Source organism: Anastrepha obliqua, chromosome 6 (genome assembly GCF_027943255.1).
Source record: "Anastrepha obliqua isolate idAnaObli1 chromosome 6, idAnaObli1_1.0, whole genome shotgun sequence".
NCBI lineage: Eukaryota > Metazoa > Arthropoda > Insecta > Diptera > Tephritidae > Anastrepha > Anastrepha obliqua.
This window is the reverse complement of record NC_072897.1, coordinates 67,017,831-67,040,571: the sequence shown is the minus strand read 5'-3', so window position 1 is coordinate 67,040,571 and position 22,741 is coordinate 67,017,831. Positions and strand designations below refer to the sequence as shown.

The 22,741-nt window shown below is 35.5% G+C and overlaps 2 protein-coding genes across 2 annotated transcripts in view; both read left to right on the top strand.

The window, feature by feature from the left end:
* The first annotated feature begins 1,555 nt into the window (after nt 1–1,555).
* On the top strand, nt 1,556–5,632 carry LOC129250661 (uncharacterized). The gene is made up of 2 exons (XM_054890265.1): nt 1,556–2,158; nt 5,620–5,632. Exons 1-2 carry the CDS (start codon nt 1,566–1,568, stop codon nt 5,630–5,632), a joined length of 606 nt encoding a protein of 201 aa, XP_054746240.1. The 5' UTR covers nt 1,556–1,565.
* A 7,621-nt stretch (nt 5,633–13,253) lies between these two features.
* The window catches only part of LOC129250660 (potassium voltage-gated channel protein Shal), a 94,384-nt gene continuing 84,896 nt past the window's right edge, over nt 13,254–22,741 (top strand). The window contains exon 1 of the mRNA XM_054890264.1: nt 13,254–13,626. The gene's annotated coding sequence lies outside the window, so the exon portion shown is untranslated. The remainder of the gene's footprint in view (nt 13,627–22,741) is intronic.

Here is a 22,741-nt window from a genome sequence, read left to right as displayed (position 1 = left end):
CCCAAACCCCTTACATCCCGTTATTTCCTCTCCTAGCCCACCCCCTAATCCAGGGTGTTATGCGACACCGTGCCCATTGGATGGTTTGCAGCCAGGGGGTTCACCAGACCGGCTGTATTTCAACGGCGCCTTCCTAACACCGGGCTGCCTTAGGAAGTAACTGTGGCCTTGCCACGGTATGGGGCGCTGCCGTGGTGGACCGTTTTGAATTCCCCATTATACAGATAGACCACTGCGCTCGCCTCGTCGAACAGGTGGTCGTACGAAAAAGATGAATACAGATAATTCAAGCAACAAAACTTCCATTGTAGCGGGAGCAGGCTACAGTGGTCGCAATCCCACTGCCAAACATACACAGAACGCTCTTCAGCACGGAGGTGCCGTTGTCAACGAAGACTCGGACCACGAAAGCGCCGGGAGCATCAATACAGCTGAGGAAGAGGCTCTTCTGCGTTCTCCGGCTAAGTCCAATGGTGCTGCTTCGGATAGCAAGAACAGACCAATGACCAAGCCTGATAAAGAGAAGCTGAAGGCCAAAGCCCGATACAAGGCTGCGGTCAAAGTTTGTGACCGATTTGGCAGCAAGTCCAACCTGACGAAGCAAGAGGAGGAACGGTTGGCTTGGGCCAGAGAGGAGATCAAAAATGGCCGGGCCTTCTACGCAGCAAAGCCAATGTTCGCAGCCTCGAACCCGAAATATGCGAACAAAATCGAAGAAGAGCTAGCCATCAAGAGGCAGCGTTCTGCGGATAGTGAGGCCTCAGGGCCATCAAAAAAGCAGAAGCACAGGCACGAGACGGCTAAACCTAAAAACGGAGACGAAGGACCTACGACGTCGAAAGCAGCGGTAGCGGCCAGTGAAATTGCCAAGAGACACCTCATAGTGGCACTCACTGACCGCAGCGACCAGCTGGGGCGAATGTCGCAGGAACGGTGGAAGGTAGTGGAGATGAAGCTACTGGAAACCTTGTTTACTAAAATGGACGCGGAGCCGAACGCACCCATGCCAGCATTCGACGGAGCAGGGTGGTTCAGCGGCGTCAAAATAATAAAGTGCAAGGATGACCCCACGCTCACATGGCTAAAGGAAGCGGTGAGAACGCTTCGCGGCCTGTGGGAGGGGGCATCACTGGAAATCGTTGATCGCAGCTGCATTCCCTCAATACCGAAGGCAAAGGTTTTCATTCCGCGAGTGGTAAAACCGGAATATGCGCTGCGACTACTACAACGTCAAAACACGGACGTGCCGACAGACGATTGGAAAGTGTTGAGCGTGGCAAAACCAACAACTGCTGATGGTGGCCAGGATTACATTATCCAAATCAACAAGCCGGCAGAGGACCTGCTTTACGCGCGATTCGGGAGGATGGCTTGGGGAGTTGGTAGCGTGCACCTTCGCCTCAAAAAGCGCAACCCGGCAGACGACAATCACAACACGCTCGCTGCGGGGGAGGTGGAAAAGGATCTCGGCATAGAAGAGATCCTGGAAGCCTCCCTCAATATACAGGAAGTGGAGAAGGGCGACTTGGAGGTAGTATCCAACCCCGAGGAGGTACTGAGGCTAGATGCTGAAAGTCCTTCAGATAAACCTCCACAAAAGTAAAAACGCCTCAGCCGAGCTCCTGCTCAACATAGAGGGAGTCGGCTACGATGTGGCTCTAGTCCAGGAACCATGGATAGCGTCGGGCAACATAGTCTCCGGTCTAAAGTCACAAAACTACAACACATACATCCCGATTGTAAAAAATAAGGTAAGAACAGCGATATTGGTCAAAAAAAGTATATGTTCTTATATTGATCATAATCTCTCTTCAGACGATCTGACAGTGGTGGCGCTGGAGGGCTGCAAGGATGAGACGCTACTCTTTGGGTCCTGCTATATGCCACATGATGAGGAAGCACCACAAGCGGAACTTCGGAAGCTGGTAGAAACAGCTGCCAGAAAGAAGCATGCTCTGGTGGTAGGAACGGACGCAAACGCACATCACACGGTCTGGGGAAGTGCAGACATAAACGACCGAGGTGAGTCACTATTTACCTATATTCTTCAAAGTAGTCTAGAAATAGCTAATAGAGGTGAGGAACCAACATATGTGGGACCAACCTCGAAGAATGTACTCGATTTAACACTCTACACAAGCAGGCATGTTATGGTTCAGGAATGGGAAGTATTGAGTAGGCCCTCATTCTCTGATCACAGATACATAAGCTTTCAGGTGATATTTCGCTCAAAAAACAAGCTTACATCCTTTAGAAATCCTAAGAACACGAACTGGGACTTGTATAGGGATATACTATCAAAAACACCAATAATACCCCGGAAATACAAGACAAACATCGCGCTTGAGAAAGGGGTTGAATTGTTTACAACTACGCTTGTTAAAGCCTTTAAAAGATCCTGCCCTCCAACACGTAATAGACGCAAGGTGAAGCCTCCTTGGTGGAACAGGGAATTAGGAGCACAAAGGCGTAGGGTACATGAATTCTATAGGTTAGCAAAAGTGGCTGACGATGAGTTCTGTTGGAAAGAGTATAAGGATCTGCTAAAAGTATACAAGAAAGAGATACGTAAAGCCAAGAGAGAATCTTGGAAAGACTTCTGTAGCAGTATGGAAGGCACTAACGATGTGGCTAGACTTAGGAAACTGTTATCCAAGAATCCGTCTATGCCAAGAACAATACGAAAAACTAACGGGGAGTGGGCTGACAGCTGTGAGGACTCTCTAGAAGACCTAGTCAGTACACACTTTCCAGGGTGTGCGGACACTGCAGATCTCGAACCTAGAGGAGATATTGTGCACGAAATCCCGACGAACGTAATTACAAACAACAAAATAGAATGGGCTATACAAAGTTTCGACCCATACAAATCGCCAGGACTGGATGGAATCTTCCCGGCCATGCTCCAAAAGGTAAGCCATCTTGTGGTACCATGGTTAAGAACGATATTCAGGGGATGCCTGAGGTTCAGCTACGTTCCTGTATTGTGGAGAGAGGCGAGGGTTGTGTTTATTCCAAAAGCGGGAAAAAGCAACCCTCTTTACTCAAAGGAGTACAGGCCCATTAGTCTGACCTCATTTCTCCTGAAAACGTTAGAGAAGATTTTAGACACATACATTAGAGACACAATTGCGCCGGACGAATTATCCAAGGCGCAGCATGCCTACACTAAAGGCAGATCCACTGAAACTGCACTTCACTCACTTATACTAAACATAGAAAAGGCGTTAGAATATAAGGAGTATGCTCTAGGAGTATTTCTAGATATATCAGGAGCCTTTAACAACGTGACAAAAGATGCTATTTTAAACAGCATTGAGTCTCTTAATGTGCAACCCGCGGTTTATCTATGGATAAGGCAGCTATTAGCTAGCAGAAAGATAAAAGCGGAGTGGAACGATGCGAGCGTCACCAAATATGCATGTAGAGGTACTCCGCAAGGTGGGGTACTATCACCGCTATTATGGTTACTTGTAGCAAATGAAATTCTTAAGAAACTTGACGGAGGGGCACCTAAACTAGTGGCTTATGCCGATGACATAGCTATAGTAGCTACGGGAAAGTACCTGGACACCATCAGCAATGTGATGAACAACACTCTCAAAACGATACACCAATGGACATCCCGCGCAGGGCTAGGGATAAACGCCGGAAAAACGGACATGTTACTTTTTACCAGGAAGTACAAAGTTCCGGCGTGGAACCTACCGAAGCTGGGCAATAACGAACTACTTCTCAAAGACTATGCGAGGTACCTCGGAGTAATACTGGACAGCAAATTGCTGTGGAAGCACAACGTTGAGGAGAGGGTGAAGAAGGCCAGTAATGCATTGTACGCATGTAAAAGAATGCTAGGCGTTACTTGGGGTCTATCACCCTCTCTGATGCATTGGTGCTACACAGCAGTAGTCAGACCGATATTGCTGTATGGAACCTTAGTATGGTGGACTGCGACAAAAAAACTGACATACTTAATGCCGCTAGAAAGGATTCAACGCCTCGCTGCTCTGTGCATAACAGGAGCGATGAAGACCACCCCAACGGCGGCACTGGAGAAGATACTCAGCATGCCACCTATTGACCTCATGGCGGAAAACCTGGCAGCGAAATCCGCGAGGAGGCTAATGGCTGCGGGGGTATTCACCTGCAGAACCTTCGGTCACAGCTCAATAGGAAAGTGGAGCTCAGGTGGCACGGACTACATGACTCCGTACTTTAATTGGGAGAGAAGGTTTCGCACTACAATTGAAGAGGAGGGATGGCACAAAGGCATGAAGCCTGGCCATAGAACTTTTCACATCTATACAGACGGCTCGAAAACTCCAGACGGAGTGGGAGCAGGTATTTACTGCTCAAAACTAGGAATAAGGCAGCCTATCAAGCTGCCAGACCACAGCAGTATTTTCCAAGCGGAAGTTTTTGCTGTGGGGAAGGCCGCGGAGCTAGCCTACTCTAGAACAAGAAAGAACTCAACAATTAATATATACGTGGATAGTCAAGCAGCAATAAGAGCAATAAGCTCATATTGTATTAAGTCCAAAAATGTTCGACGGAGCAGGGAGGCCATAGAAAGGCTAGCCGGAAACAATAGGCTGCATATCTACTGGGTACCTGGTCACAAAGGCATTATGGGGAACGAAATAGTAGATGAGATAGCAAAAAGTGCTGTGAGGCTACCATTTGATCAAGAGAACGACATACCAAAACCGCTAAACACAATATACAACGAAATGGACGACCACATGAAAAGGCAAGTGGAAGCTAGGTGGACTAACTTGACCACATGTAAAACAGCAAAAGTCATGTGTAGAACTAACGACAAAAAACTGACTCCATTCGTACTTACGCTCTCGCGAAAGGAATGCAGAACTATCATAGGTATGCTAACAGGCCACAAACTACTGGCTGCATATGCGTACAAGATAGGGATTGCTAACACGGACAAATGCAGGAAATGCAGAGAGGATGTTGAGGAGACTTTAGAACACCTTCTGTGCGCTTGTCCGGCATTACTAAAAACGCGACTAAAATGCCTGGGAGCCCCACTATTTGAGGGTCTGGAAGACGTCTCTAAAGCGGAGCTCCCAGCCCTACTTAGATTCGCTAAAAGCGCTGACATCCTACATGATGTCTACTTCAGGTATTCATAGAGGTCGGTCTCCATCTGGTATCGCTAGGGACCAAAAGGTCTATGCGCGGCTTATTGCCAACCAGGCTAACCTAACCTAACCTAACCTAAAACAATTATTAAAAATTAATTGTTAATTTTTTTCATTTACTTCACAAGGTTTCATACCAATAGTAAATGTACTTTTAGTTTTTCATTAATGGTTCTATTAAATCTTTCTACAATTAAAGATTTCTTTTCACTAAATGTTTGATACATTTTAATATTATATTTATCTAAAACTTCTTGAAAATATTTATTTAGAAATTCTTTACCAGAATCTGTATGAAGTAATTTTGGTGCACAAACTGCATTTTTAATAATATTTAAAAATGCTTCAGAAGTTGTTTTTCCATCCTTCGTTTTTAATGGTTCTATATAAGCAAATTTAGAAAATGTATCAATTACATTAAGCATATATTTGTATCATCTATTAATTCTAATATTAACAGTTGTCATAATTAGTAAATCTGCTGGCCATAGTTCATTTACGCGTTTGGTAATAATTTTTCTTCTTTCAAAATTTTTTCTTACTGGTTTATACAATTCTTTTGTTATTTGAAAATCATTATTTTTTTTATAACTTGATTTATCTTTTTCCATTTCTATATATTTAAAAAAAATTTTAAAAGTTTATTTAATTAAATAACTATGATATCAGATAAAATTTTAAAAGAATATACCTATTAAAACATAAAAAGAGTTGAACAATAAACTTCAACACTATAATTTAAATAAAGTAATAAAACAAGAAAAAATTAATGAAGATCTTCAAGCAATTATTCAACCATCAAATCAATCAGTTATTAATAATCACAGTTTAAATGATAGCTTTAAAAATTGAATAGAAGATTTAAATAAATCAAATCAATTATATAAAAAAACAATAGATGGGCATGAAAATATTTCAAAACCAATTGACAATATCAAACAAATTTCCAATGATAATATCAAACATCTTTCCAAAGGAAACGACTTGGAAAGCGAATATAATTTGCAAACTAACGAAGTTAATAAAAAGCAATTACATAGTTGAAAAGGATTTGCCAAGTACACCAACAGCTAGCACATGTTCGCGAAGCGAACGGTTGACTCCGTCAACATCAAAAAACGCTCTTGTTCGTAGTGCAAATGAAACTTTATCTACACCAGTACAATTTATTTCAGAAAAAATTGGAAATATGGCACTGAAATATTTAAATTTAAATAATTCTGATATGAAATTATGTCACAATATTTTTGGTCTAAGATCTGAAGATGGAGAATTAGTAATAATAATATTATTTTAAATAATAAAACTTATAGTGGAACAAAAGGGTTATGGGAATTAATAACTTTAAAAGAACCATCAACATCTGTAACAAATAATGATTTACAATATTATGAAGAAATTATATTATCAACAAATGCTTACATGCAAAATAATGATAAAAGTTCTAAACGTATTAAATCTAGCGTTGGAAATAAATATATGAACTTTATTAGACCAATATTGATTAAAAATAAAATTATAAAAGAAAAAGTAGGATCTGGTTTAAAATAAAAAAAATCTTTCAAAATCATTAAAAAATTTAAAAATTAAAACTAGTTTACCTACTGAATATTTTCTTTTTGCGAACCGCTCACAATGTGAACGTGTTTATTGGAATGATATTGATGAATTAAAAGATAGATTAAATTTGTTGTTAGGCGAGTATAATGCAGGAAATGATAATCCAGAAATACATAATGAAATTATGAATATTATAGAGGAATTAAGAGAAGAAAATATATTGTCTGTTTAATTAAATTAAACATAAATTTAAATAAATTAAAAAAATTTAATTCTAATAAATGGGAATTGATAAGTTTGGACAAAAATCTTTTTCAGAATTAAATTCATCTAACCAATTTTCTCTTAATAGAATAATATCGTTAGAAAATGATGTTGAAGAAATTCGTTCAAATAGTGATCAATCAGAAGAGAGTATAAGTAAATTAGTAGATTTAAATCAACTACTTCAAAAAGAAGTTGTAGAACTAGAAACAAGTTTAAGAAATAAAGAGGCAGCTATTATTGTTTTAAATATAGAAATAGAACAATTAGAAAATAATATAAATCATAACAAGTCTAATATTATTAACATAATTAAACGAGTAGATTTTATAGATACACATATTGAAAATTTTAAAAACAGTTTAGAAAAACAATTGGATAGTTATTTAGAAGAACAAGTTTTAATCGATAATTATATTTAAAATTTAGTTTTATAAAATAATGACAATATTAATCAAAATAATACAACTAACCAAAATGATGAAACTAATAATAAGATTGATAAAGGTATTCAAGTAGATGAGTTTATAAAACAGTCAAATATTGAAAAAAGTGAAACAGATGTTGAAGAAATTGAATCAAATATTGAAAAAAAGGAATCAGATATTGAAAAAAGTGAAAAATATATTGAGGAAATTGAATCAGATATTGAAAAAAGTGAAAAATATATTGAAGAAATTGAATCAAATATTGAAAAAGTAAACTACAAATTGAAACAAATATAATTGAAAAATAATTAAAAAATATATACTTATCTAAATGGAAAAAAATTAAAAGACAATTTAAAAAAAATAATAAGTACAATTAAAATAGTTTTCTTTTGGAAATAAGTTCACACCATATTTCATTTCGAAACTAAAAAAAACTTAATGTAGTGTAATATATTATATTATATTATATATATATATATAGGTCCCACCATTTGTGGAACAACACCAAACGCAGGCAACAAATAGGAGCTCGGCCTAACACCCAAAAAGAGTGTAAGGGCCAATTATATATATATAATATACATATATATATATATTACACCCTTTTTGGGTGTTAGGCAGGCAACAAATAGGAGCTCGGCCTAACACCCAAAAAGAGTGTAAGGGCCAATTATATATATATATATATACATATATATATATATTACACCCTTTTTGGGTGTTAGGCCGAGCTCCTATTTGTTGCCTGCGTTTGGTGTTGTTCCACAAATGGTGGGACCTATAGTTTTAACAACAAATATTTTTAATGAGAAGTTTTTTCATGGCAGAAATAAACTCGGTGGTATGCGTTTGGCTGCCGAATGGCGACCGTTATTAGAAAAAACTTTTTCTTCATTTTGGTGTTTCACGGAGTTTCGAACCAACGTCTTCCGAACAGTAGTCCCGCACCACCCATTCGGTTACGGCGGCCGCCTCCAAATATGCTAATATTCACTGTTGATGGTTTTTCCCTTCTCAAGATAGTCGATGAATATTACACTACACACATCCTAAAATACCGAGGCCATAACATTTTTTGCCGATTATTATGCTTTCATGCGCTTTGGACGAGGTACACCAATTGCTGTCCACTCAGATGATCGTTTTGATTCCGGAGTGAAGTCATGGATCAATGTTTCATGCATTGTCACATATCGGAAATTCCGATTTATTACGTTTAAATATGGCCAAACACTGCTCCTGATTATTCTGTTTTTGGTCAACAGTGAGCAAACGCGGCAATTTCTTTAAAATGCTCATGAAATAAAAAGCCAGCACGATTTTTGATATCTTTACGATGTCAGCTAACTCATGCAAACTACACTCTTCGATCATTCAAAACGACTTTGTGGATTTTTTGACGTGATAACGTCTTATAATTCGATTTAGCCGGCTGCACGCACGAAAAAATGTGTCGTTACATTGCTCATTAGTGTTACCTTGCTCATTTGTCGTTACCTTGCTCATTAGTCGTTACCTTGCTCATTGCCGTTACCTTGAATGAACTGCAAGCGAAAGCGCGGAACGAACAAAGCAAACGAACGGCAACGTTCGACATCTTGCTCTCTCCTACTTAAGTGAGCGTATATATTATATTATATGTATGTATATGCGCATATGTACATATATAAATTCACGTATTTGTATTTGCATATGCCTTCTTATTGATTATTATTAATTTGATTTACTGGAAGAATTTAAAATAAAACCAAGTTTGTTAATAATACCTGTTGTTTTAATGTTATTATTATTAATCTTTTTATTATATATGAAGGAAAAAATGTATGGTAATATTTACCATATACCTTATAAGATATGTTGTATACAATTTCGCGCAATTTTCAAAAAGAACAAATCTATATGTAAAGATGCATACAAGTCATATGGACATATCAAATATACGAATCTATTCCGTACGTAAGCAAATGTAAGCTAATGTGCTTGAACTGCAAGCGAGAGCGCGGAACGAACGACAAAGAGCACAATCGGCCCCCGCGTTCGGCAACGTTCGACATCTGGCTCTGTCCTACACATACTATGTATGTATATGTAAATTCACATATTTGTATTTGCATATGCCTTCTTCCTGTGTGCATGATAATGAACCATTTCTCTGTTGAGAATAGGACGATGATAGAAAAAGTAGGAAATGAAAGGGAGTGTTTCGAGTATAAAGTGTCTTGAAAAAGGCAAATCGATGATGGTGCCTCTTAGTGTTGTTGACTTATTAACGTCTGATGCACAATCGAAATTGAACATATCTTTCAAGAATTTTATAAATGTTTCGTCATTTTTCACGTTTGTGTAAATGTAACTTGACCTATTCCATTGCAATTCCATTTACCTCCTCCTCTATATCCATACAAAATATCTATCAAACAAATAAAATTAAAATTTTGTTTTGAAAATTGCAACCATTCCATCAATATTTTCTTATGACGTTGTCACGTTAAACTATCGTCAGTAAACCGACTTTACAGACAACCTTTTTTTTTGATGTTTTCTGGTGTTATTACCTCATTTGGATGTCCACTGCGTTGTGCATCATTGGTGTCTCCACGACCACGTTTGAAGTCAGCAAACCATCGTTTTATTGTTGTTTCTGATGGAGTGAAGTCGCCATAACACTTTTCAAGCTACTGCTTCGCTTTAACAGTAGTTTTTCCCATTAAGAAGCAATGTAAAATTAAAACACGGAATTCCTTTCGATCCAATGTTTTGAAAATAACAGAAGTAGCGTAACTCTTAGCACAATGCTCACCAACTATATCAGGAAATTTTATCAGCTGACTTTTTAAGGTTAGTATTATCTGAAAAAAAGGTGAATGCATAAAACTAGTGCCTATGTGATGGGCCCGGGACTTTTCAACCAATGTGTTGATCAGTACCAACAGAGTAATGAACTCTATCTACAACATCACCAATAAGGCGCTCTCAATCAACCACAAAATTCCTCAAGTACGTATCAAAGATTAAAAGACCCTCAAATTGGAGCAAGCGCTGCTAATGTAAGTGAATAAATATGATACAATGTTGAACTAATAATATATGCTTGAAATAACGACTGTTTTCTGTTTTTGCAACAATTTTTAATAAATTGTAAAATGTATCTATATGAAATGATGTTGAATAAAATCACATAAATACATTATATTGAAAAATAATAAAGAATTATAATTACAACACGTAGGTTAAAGTAAGTATTCGTATTATATTGTATTTTACATAAATGCATGTGCATGTGTAAGTGGCGACGGATATTCTTTATGTTGTATCTTAATAACGGGTGATCAATCATGAGGTGCTTTTTTCAATAGTTAAAAAAAAAAAACAAAAATGTAAATTATGTTCAAAACCTTCAAACAGCGAATCTTCTTCAATCTTTTCAAGAGCCCAATCAGCAAAACGGTGACGTGCAGGAAGATCATTTGGCTTTAGTTCTTGTACGAGCTGAATTTTGTATGCTTTTAAATGAAGATCCTTCCGTAAAATTGACCAAGTTGTTCCATACGACAGTCCAAGTTGCTGAGAACGGTGCCGAATCGATTCATCGCGGTTTTCACGTACACTCTCTGCTACTGCCGCTATATTCTCAATGCTTCTTGCTGGACGTGGTCTATTCGGTCGAGAATTATCCACCAATGAATATTCGGATTCAAATTTGTTGATGGTATGTCGAATAGTGTTTAAGGCAGGCCGATTATGTTGACCATAATGCGGTCTAAGCGCACGAAAAACATTTGTCACAGAACGCTGATTTTCATAATACAGTTGAACAATTTGTAGACGTTGTTGCGGTGTGAGTCTTTCCATGATGAAATGCCAAACGCTGTTCAACAAATCCACGATGACAGTTTGCCACAACTCGCGCGCGATCTGTAAAAAAAACGCAAATGAAAAAAACTCCTCTTAATTGATCACCCGTTACAATACACAATACAATTTAACTCAAAACATCTATAGAAAGATAGACAAAGAATTAATTTTAATTTTTTTAATTTAATTCTTATTTGTTTTCACTTCGGTTGTTGGTGAGGTCCAAGCAGGCATGTATATTGCCTAAAATATCCAAACGTGTTGTTGTTATGTTTCAATATTTAACTTGAAAATTTATCTTTCGAGAGGCTTAAAACACATTAACGCAAAAACGAACTGATTTCATCTCATATTTTTTGTGCCTTACTTCTAGCAGCTCTCTATTTTGACTGTCAGCTGTTCATCAGCTCAGAGATTGGCACTGCTGCCAAGTATTAAAACGAGTTCCTGGGCGCGCTCTCACATAAAATGAAAGAGTTTCGCATCCTATTGTCAATGTCCGCTCTGGACAAATCATAGACAAAAAGATGCGAAGCTCTCTCACTTTGTGTGAGAGCGCGCCCAAGAACTCGTTTCAATACGTGGCACCATTGCAAATGCCTGGGCTGATAGTCGAAATGGCCGGCTACCAGAAATAATATACCAAAATAACTGACTAAAAGATTTCGTTTTCACTTTTATTAAAAAATATCGCAATTTAAATATTTATAATTATTTCTTTCAAAATATAATTTGCGGTATAATATGTTTTTTATGAGAGCACTGACATATTTTGTGTACTTAGTTCTGCCATAAGTTCTGTTGCAAGTTAAGTCCGTTATAGATATGAAATTATAATACTTTTTTTAATAAAGTTAGTTTTATTTAATCATGTGAATATTAAACAAAAAAATTTTACACTTTCATTCGAAATGGTCACCATTTGCTGTTACATAAGCCTTCAAATGATTATTCCATATAGCTATTGCAACACACACGGTTTCCATGGATATTAACGTTGCTGCTCGAACCAAAGATTGATTGAGACTGTCCAAAATTCTTTGAGGTCTTCGGCAGGCCATGTTCTCAAATTCTGACCACAAACTGTAGTCCAATAGATTCAGATGTGGACTTTCAGACGGCCAATCTTCTGCAGCTATGAACCTTTGAATATTGCTTTTTGCCCAAACAAATTTTCACAATTTTGTTTTCGTTACCCAGTTTTTATGTTAAATTCAATAATTGCAATATTTTATGTATTTTCTTATAATTAAGTTTTTCGTATTCATTGCATTTGTGTCTCAATTTTGAATAATTTAATTTAAATCTAATTTTTTTAATTTGCTGTTTATTTATGTATTTTATACCGGTGGTGCTTATTTTTATTATATGTAGGTGTATACGGATGATATAAGTCTACTGGAGAACCACGCACAAAATGTCTTTATCTATATACTATGATACATAATTGCAGCCTAGACCACGTCTGCTCCCACATCCTTAAATATAAGTTTGTCGTTCGGGAACAGTCTTGTAGTGTGAGATATGAGTTTGTAAAGAGGTTCTTACATTCATCCGCATTATACCATACAATGAGGAACTTTCCTCAACCCTTAGTGCCAATCACTGACCATGTCTTATTTGAATTTGGAAGCACTTAACAATCCCGTCGCCGATGAAATTTTGCACGTATAATGTGACAAAATACTGCAATTTTGCTATGCCTATATTTTCCTTTTTAAAAAACTTTTTCCTGTTTTTTGTTCAATACCAAATAAATACAAAAGTAATCCCTTACTTGTGTTGAAGTTTAATAACAACTACATTCCTTAAATTTTTGTTCATCAAATTTTTTATTTATCCGGGTATGATTATTCGGCTACCCTCTGTTTTTTGCTGTTTTATACTCATACTGCGTGCGCATGTATGTATATACACATTTGAGCGAAAGGCGACGACGCTTTCTATCAATAAATCGTGCATATATGTATTTAGTATATTCATGCCGCAACCGTTAAAGGTGCAAATTTGGCTTCGTTAAATATAATACGGTTCGCGGTTACTAAAACACTGCATACATTAAGAAATCTAATAACAATTGAAATGAATGCCATTGTCGGATAAATGCACCTTAAAGGATGACAATGATGATAGAGAAAATTCCACCAAGAAGACAATAACCGTGGTAACACTGATTTCAACGCATACATAAAATAAATTTTGTGTTTCAGTTTTATTAAAAAAAACTAACGCTTATATATAATAATTATAATACAAGTAGTGAAGCAATTCAAATCATTCTAAAATAAACAAATGATGAAATATATAGTTTTTAAGTGTTACGAATCGATTATTCTTCAAGTGGATTGACTTCAGAGGTTGTAAAAGTAACGTTCAACCAAAACAAAAATTTGTGCAATTAAAAGAAAATCATTAGTTAAAATGTATGCTTGCCATACATTAGTAAATATTTATATATATAGTGGTCGTTAGGTTGAAAAACACTCCGATAATATTAAAGTAGCAATACTTGTTACTCAAATACCATTTTGATATAAGAATTATGTGCTAAGAAGGTCATAAACTCTGGTAAAAGTTCCTAATACATAAGGCTGGTGTAAATACATATATACATTCAAATAGGCATACATATGTGTGTATGCATAAAAACGTATGCACGTTCGACTATATAACATACGGAAAATTGTGCCAAGAAGAGTATCCCGGGATTAGTCTGCATGGGGTACAATTGGGTATTAATTCGACAATTTCGAGTCACTTATTTGAAGTTTGAAAGTAAAAAGACTAATAAGAAAACGTGAATAACCATGACAATAGTTTCATAATATGCTGGCTACAGTTTGCGATTCTGAAGGCGACGGTGCAAGTCCGCTCTCTGGCATGTGGATTTTTCAAATCAAATAAATTTAAAGTTACCTTGTATTATTAAAATTAAAAAACTGAATTTGACGGTTATCTTTTACTTTGTGGGGCACATTGAAAAATTGATAAAAAAAAGCGGAAGGGGGTGCCAATCGATGCGTATTGGTCCCGTATTCATTATCAGAAGGAGCGTTATTAACAAAACCACTTTTATAATAATGCTCTATTTAATCACTAAATACACGAAAGTAAATACACTCAGGGGTCAAGCTTCACTTTTTCTTTACACATGGTAATGTATTTTAAATGTGGTGTCTTCAAAACCCGGTAGATATTGACAATAACTTAAATATATTTATGTATTGTCTATAATTTAAATATATGTATTGTTTTCTTACAATGTTTGAGTGTCGAGCGAAAAATTAACCAAATCATCCTGGATATTGCCACTCTATTGTACCATTTCTTAATACATTTATAACATGTTTGGACTACTGATAATTTTTATTGGCATCATTAAACTTTTACTTTTAAACGCTATTTTAACGTATCTTAGCGATTATATAAGAGGCTATATAAGTAAATATGAAAGGGAAATTATATGAAATTAAATAAGCAATTTTCTAGTGTACAAACAAACTAAGATGCATATAGGTACTTATACTTATACATGCACAAATTCGTTTTTATAAAATAAGCCGTGATTTTATGTATATATGTAGGTATTGTGTAAGACTGAAAGAGTATTTTATTATTATTATTTATTAGAATAATATAAAATATTATACTAACTTAGAAAAAGAGCATACTAGCTGCTTGGGCCTTCCGTGCTTGGTAATTATGAGATTATGCTTAAGTTTTAAGGTATAAGATAAATGACAATTTTACAAGCTTTCAATTAGACTGATTGCCTTAATAAAGTTATATATAATATTTTAATGACATTCTCTGTTGTGGTATTTTTCAAAAGTTCGGAGGGGTTTTTCGGACTAAAGATAGGTACACGTTTAGTATTTAAATTTGCACAGATGTCTATTACGTGTATAATGTGAAGTTGGTCGTTACAGAAAGGACATGTGGGAGGAGACGTGGATAGAAGAAGGTGTTCATGGGTTAGCCTGGAGTGACCGATCCTTAAACGGACGAATACAGAAATTTGATTCCTTGATAATGAGGATGCATATATTGCTTTTTCACACTCTGGGTTAAAAGCTTTATACGGGTGCCTGAATTGCGCCCAGGATACATATTTTTGTCGAAGGAGATAGCTGTTTATGTAAGCTTGAAGGTCTTTAGAGACAAGTGTAGTAAATAGGAAGACTGGGGATTGGTGCATGTATTTGGCCGCTAGATCTGCCGATTCATTTCCCAGAATGCCTTTGTGACTTGGTATCCAGACGATACGTATTTTGCTTCAATTTTTCATTAAGTAATCCCGTATTTGAGAGAGAATTTGACTACTACAGTAAATGTTGGATAGCCCTTGTATTACCGAAAAGCTAATAGTAAATATGGCAAATTTACCTTTCGATCTCGACGCAAAGTCCACTGCTTTAAGAATACCGGTTGCTTCGGATGAAAATATTGAGCTATAACTTGGTAACAAGCATCCTGTTATCAGGGCACCATTGTTGTGTACTACAGCGAAAATTGTGCTATTGTCGGATTTAGACCCATCTGTAAATAGGTATGTGAGTTCTACTAGCGAACTCTTCTCTGTTGACTAGTTCGCCGAAGAGTTGCTTGAATAGTTCGGAGCTAGTGTTATTTTTATAGAACTTGTGAAGATCAGAGTTTATTGAGGGGCGAGAGAAGGTCCAGGGGGCCTGTTGACACAATTTAAGCGATGCTTTTAGGGTTTGAATTCGCAGTCTTCAAGGTATTAAAAGTCTATTGGTGGTGGTCAAAAGCTTCGGGATTAGCCTAAAGTTGAGAATTTTGTATCTATCAGGGACAGAGGGTAGGTCAGCCTTGGAATGTATGCACTTAGTAGGAGATGTTGGAAAGGCGTTAAGGCTTCTACGAACTGCGGTATGGTAAGGCTTGTTTAGTAATTTTAGATTCGAGACTGCGCAATTATTTTAATTTGAGTTACGTGTATTTAGTTTATTTTAAAATATTCCTTAAACATATTTATGTATTAAATACAAGGGAAATTATGTTTTTTCTTGAGTGATCAATTTAGAGGTATCGGATTTTAAATTGAAATAAAACAACGAACATTGATTGGGCAATATTTATTATTCTTGTATAGAACCATTAGTGACATTTTTTTTAAGGTAAACTCTTTCAAATGTTGGCCGCAACTACATCGTATTTCGGCCACCTGTAAACACCAATTTTGAAGGACTCGCTTCAGTCGGTATCTCGTGAATAACTTTAGTTATGTTGGCTTCCAATGCCTCAATCGAAGCTGTTTTATTCACAAAGCATTTAAATTTGACATAATCCTACAAATAAAAGACCAAAGGTGTGATATCACACGATCTTGGTGGCCAATCCATTGGTATGAGACAGGAGATAAATTTCTCAGCTAAACGACTATGTAGTAAATCCACTGTTTCACGAGCTGTATAGTAAGTAACGCCATCTAGTTAGAACCAAATGTTGTGGTGATTACGGGCTTTAATTTCCGGCATAATAATGTCGTTTATGATGACGTGATAGCGTTCGTCATTCGCTGTTACATTGACGCCAGCCTTGTGTTTGAAGATAATACCGATGATTCCTCCAACCCATAGGCCTTATTAAACGGTTATTTTCAATAGAGGTAAGGCAAATACAGCAATATTGTCAAAAACGTAGGACGGTTAAGCACACCATAAGTTGGCGTGAGCGCACAATGAACACTTCTCATAGAGCGTCGATTTTCGTAATACAATTGTACGAATCGTAAACTTTGTTGAGGCGTGTGTTTTCCATGATGAAATGGGAATGAATACTAAAAAAATTATGTATTTAGTTTGACAGTAGTGACGCGTGATCTGATCACCCTTTATTTATACTGTATTCGTATAGTATTATTGCAGAATGTGAGTTACTTACTTTGGAAATGTGTTCCTTTATATAAAAATTTTGTCTTCTTTGTTCAGATGTAAGAATATAGCGAATTATTTGCTTTGTTCCTGTATTAGTTTTGTTTACCTTGTGTATTGTCTAGAGGGTATTGATATAAGACTACAAAGGTAACTATAAATGTTCACTTGAAAAGTACTTTTCCTCGGGGAAGAGCTTTAGAGCAAATCTGCCGACTAAAGGTTCACCACGAGAAGTCTTTACTATCCGGGAAGAGCTTTAGAGCAAACCTACCGACTAAAGGTTCCTTTTAAATAAAAGATTTCTTTTTATTTAGTTAGGGCAAATTACTGCCTTCCAACTACCAGGCTAAGACTGAATTGCCCGCCTTCTGATAGAATGGCTTTATTTTATACTTTCTTTTTGCCTTCTCATCAAAAATATAGACTTAAATTTTGCTTAGGCAGACTTACTTCACAGTAAGCTATGGTTTTGCTTTGGAGTGAGGTATCATATGACAAAAAAAAATGTATTTGGTGTGTGCCATGTGTTAACTTATGTTTCGAGCTTCAAAAAAAAGGAAAAGAATTATGTCATTGAAATTAAAGAGTAAAGTAAATTGAAATAGTTTACATAATTTAAGTTTGAGTTCATTTACCTATTAAAAATATATTTCAAGAATTCGAAAGAAGTTTGAAAGTGAAGTGAAGGTACTCTACACCCCTATGGTTAAGATTGAAAATTACTGTGCTAAAAAAATTTGGTTAAATTTTGCAAGTTCAGTAGTTTTCAATAAAAATAATTTTATGACTTTAAAAGTTTCTTAGTATATTTAAATTTATTTTTAATTGTATGTTTTATAGTAAATTTTTCTTTAATTTATTTAATATGATAATATTTTAGGTGATTTTGTATTTCTTAAGGGTATTATTATGATATTCCTTAAGCTTATTGTTAATTTGTATTACAGAATTGACTCCCTTACGCTCCACTATGAGATAAGGACCATGATATGGACTTTGCTGTTTTCTTCTACTTTCTAGTTTTACAAATACCCAGTCACCTACTTTTAATTCTGATGTGTTACTGCTCTTATCATATAGTTCTTTTCTCTTTTGTTTTGTTAGTTTTATCAGCTCTTGTGCCCTAAGAAGTGACTCTTTTAGTCTAAGTTTCATCTCATTTGCGTAATTGTTTAAGTTATATACTGGTTGATTGTCCTCGATTATGTCAGTTGGTAAGCGTGGAAGTTTTCCGTATATTAACTCGTACGGTGAATATTCCGTCTCTATGTTCGGTGTGGTATTAAAAGCAAATGCAAAATAAGGTAGCCATTGGTCCCATTCGTGATTTTCTACGAAGTGTAACAGAAATTCATTTAGGACTCTGTGACTCCTTGCAACTGTTATTGTCTGATGGTGATAGGGTGCTGAAAAGGTCTGCTTTATATTTAGTATTTCGCATATATTTTTCATTAATTCATTTGCAAACTCTGTACCTCGATCAGATTTTAATGTATTAAAAAGTCCGTATTTTAGTATTACCTGTTCTACTAGTGTCTTTGCGATAGAAGATAGATTATGTATTTTGTCCGTTTTGTACCGTTAAAATATATCGGAAATCATTTGATATAATCAATGGTCCTACTGTATCTATGCTTAAATTTTCAAAGCTTGTACTAGGTGTGTCCGTTATTGTCATTTTTTCTTTTATGTACTTTGTCTGTTTGTTTTGAGTACATTCTTTACAACTGTTTATATATTGTTTTATTATTTTTCTCATGTTCTTCCATATGTATTTTTGTTTTAATTTTAAGATAGTTTTTCTTATACCCAGGTGTCCTCCTAGTGCTGAATTGTGATACTCAAAGATTAAATTCTTTATAATTTCTTCGTCATTAATTTGTTTTGGGGCTTTATATAAAATTATTTTTAAGGGTCTTAAATTTTGTTCTAATCTTTTAGTTTGCAACTTGTTGAATGCTTTCTTAAAATGTTCAATATTCATTTCTCTTAATAAATTATCTTTTTCTAGCGCTAGCTTTTCTATATTTCTTTTAGTCGCTATTGATGATAGTTTCGCCATGATTGAAACGTATTTCAGAGGCTCCTTACTATATCGGACTATTATATCCCCATTTTTATTTATCTGTATTTCGGATCCTTTCATTTTTTCTTCGTATACGAATTTTAATCTTTTTATATTTCTTATATCGGCTGTGGACGTACAATCCCAAATGTGAAGTTGGCCTGACTTCGAATGAGAGTTGTAGTTCTCCTTGTCTACCCTGGTGTTATTTTTGGCAGACATTCCCCTTGTTATTACAAACATTTTATTATTGTCATCACAATCCGTTGGTATAATTTTTTTTTAGTATGTCTGAATCTATCTTTATTCGTGATAATGCATCGGCATTTGTGTTTATTTTGCCTTGCTTGTAGACTATTTCGAAATCATAGTCTGACAAATCAAGTCTAATCCTTGTCATCTTGGACGAAGGATTTTTGTGTGAAAATAAGGAGATAAGAGGTCTGTGGTCCGTTACCACGGTGAATTTTCTACCCATTAGGTATGGACGGAATAAATTTATTCCCCAGCGAATCGCGAGTAGTTCTTTTTCTATGAGCACAAATGGTTGCTCGAAATTTGGATATTGTAAGATAGGTGGATTGATTAGTTTTCCTTTTAGTGATTCGAATGCTTTCTGACATTCGTCAGTCCAATCAAATACTTGTCCCTTCTTTACGAGATTATTTAGGCACTTGGTTATTTGAGCAAAATTGTGTACAAAACGTCTATAATAATTGCAAAAAGCTACAAATCTCCTAACCTCGTCACTACTTTTGGGTACGGGGTAATTTTTTATCACTTCAAATTTTGATGGGTCTGTTTTTATGCCATCTTGCGTGATCAGATGTCCTAGGTACACGACTTCGGATTTTAAAAATACGCACTTTCTCGCATTTAGTTTTAAGTTATATTTTCGTAGTTTTTCAAAAACTGCAATTAAATTACTGTTGTGGTGTTTTAGACTACAGCCAAACACTATAATATCGTCTACGTATAAAAATGCATTGCTATCTAAACCACTCAAAGCTATTGTGAGCATTCTTTGAAAGCTATTGCTAGATATTTTGAGTCCAAATGGTAAGCGTTTAAATTGGTAATGACCTTGTCTTGTGGAGAATGCAGTCAGGTGTCTTGAGTGTTTGTCTAGCGTTATCTGGTGAAATGAGCTTGTCATGTCGAGCGTTGAAAAATATTTTGCGCGACCCAGTTTGTCTAGTACGTCTTCTATTCTTGTCAAATTTATCATTAATAATCTTTTTGTTTAGTTGTCTATAGTCTACTACAAGCCTCAATTTTTTTGTGTCTCCGCTACTTTTCTTTGGTACAATCAAAAGAGGTGAATTATAGGCGCTCACTGATGGTTCCACTATGTCGGTTTGCAATAAATTTTCTACTTGTTCTTCTATTTCTTCAAGCTGAGTCTGGGGTAATCTGTAATTTTTTATGTATACAGGTGTTTTATCGTTCATACTCAAATGTTGGGTATAAAAATTATTAGTGCTCAAATCCCTTGCAATTTTGTCGTCTGAATCTAAATTTAAAATTTTTATTAATTTTTGAAAACGTGTTTTGTCAAAATTATCTTTATTTTTCTGGTTAATTACGTAATAGTTATTTAAGGGTTCTGTTTCAAGATTTAGATTTTTGATACGAATTTCACTGTCGTTAACGTTAAGTAGTCTTATGTGAGCAAATCCTTCCTTGGGTACTATGGAGTTTCCTAGAAATACGCCTTTTTGAATTTCTTTATTGAACACGACGCTGTCTTCAGTTAGATCTAATTTTACTCGGTGAATTATTTCCGATCTTGCAGGAATAATTATATCCGAAACTTCAGATAAATCTGAATGAATGGGTAAAAGGATCTCTTCATCATCAACAACGAGTGTTATAGTATATGTTTCTAAATCGATTTTGCAAAGGCAATCTTTCAGAAAATCCTGTCTACTATGTTGAATTTTTGGATATGCGATTTCTCTCCAAAATCTAATTTTATGTCTGTTACTCCTTTTGAGTGAATAATTTCGTTTGATATCCCTGTTAATTTACATTTATCTTGGTCGTTGAAAAATAAGTCGGCATTTAGATTTTTTGGCTTTATGATAGATACGTCTGCTCCCGTGTCTATTATGAAAGTTAGCTTTGTATTTGAGTCTGCACATCTTAAAGAAATTATATTCGTAGCATTATTTGAAATTCTAAAAATATTTAATTTTGGGTACCCGGGGATTGACTCTCGTTCGTTTGTCCTTCCTCCGGGGCAAACTCGTTTCCCTGTTGCATTACTCTAATTCTGTTATTATTATTATTAAAGTTTCCGCGGCTGTAAGTGTTCCCACGGTTATTGTTTTGTCCCCTGTTGTGCCCACGATTGTACTGATTTCCAAAATTATTATTGTATCTAAAATTATTGTTATAATTATTTCTATTATAATTGTTATTATTAGCTCCAAAATAGTTATTTGCATTATGATTTTGTCCACGGTGTCCATGATTTCCTCTGTAATTATTTCCACGGTGTGAATTTTGTCCAACATAGTTTTGGTTAAAGGTATTACGTCCTTGTTTATTTGTGTTATTATGTCCTCTGTAATTGTTTCGTCCTTTGACATGGTTTTGACTAAAAAACATAATTTGTCCAGACGTACTGGTAGTCCTTTCTAGGTCTTTTGCCAAGTTTATGGCTTCTTGTAGTGTTTTCGTTTGGGTTAAGCATATCGCTTGTCTTAGGTTGTCGTTTAGATTATTTTTAAAAATGGTTAAACCATATTTTTGGTTATTTCTAATGACGTCGTCTTTTCTTTCGTTTGTTACTGTTCCTTCCATCTCTGCGATACATTACACATTCAATTCAGAAATAAGTTGCAGAATATGGTCACTGAATGTAGCCACATTTTGATTTCTCTGCGTATAGCAATTAAGTTTTGAGTACATTTCTGGAATGGTCAATGGATTCTTGTACAGCTTTGTTAGTTCAATTTGTTATTTATCAAAATTGTCAATTGGGTCTAAAATTCCAATTGCTGTCCTTACTTTGTTGTTCAATTTTACTTCCCTAATAAATTCTATAAATGTTTTTTTACTCTGTTCATTTAATGTCTTATAGATCAACTCTGCGATTTTTAAAAATGATGGTAAGTCCCTGTAGTTTCCAGTAAATTCTGGGACTACTTTTAACGATGTATTTATATCGAATTCTGACATGTTTTGTGTTGAAATAGTATTTGAACCGCTCTGTTCTGATTTGTCTTAAACTATCTGCCTACTTCTATTCAAGTGTTTATGTAAGTATGTTTTATAATATTTGTTAATTCTGTGTACAATGTATAAAATTATGATAAAGATAGTGAATAAAATGATTACATCAAGTGTTATTATTTTGTTTTCTAAAAAGCTGCTGTTGTTGGCTTATGTTTGGTTGAGGATGATTTCCTCCTTCTTTTCTGTTGACCACCAGTTCCCCATAAGCGTAACTTTTTGTATTTTCTATGATTTCCCAAATTTTATTTTTCCTCTGGTGTAGTT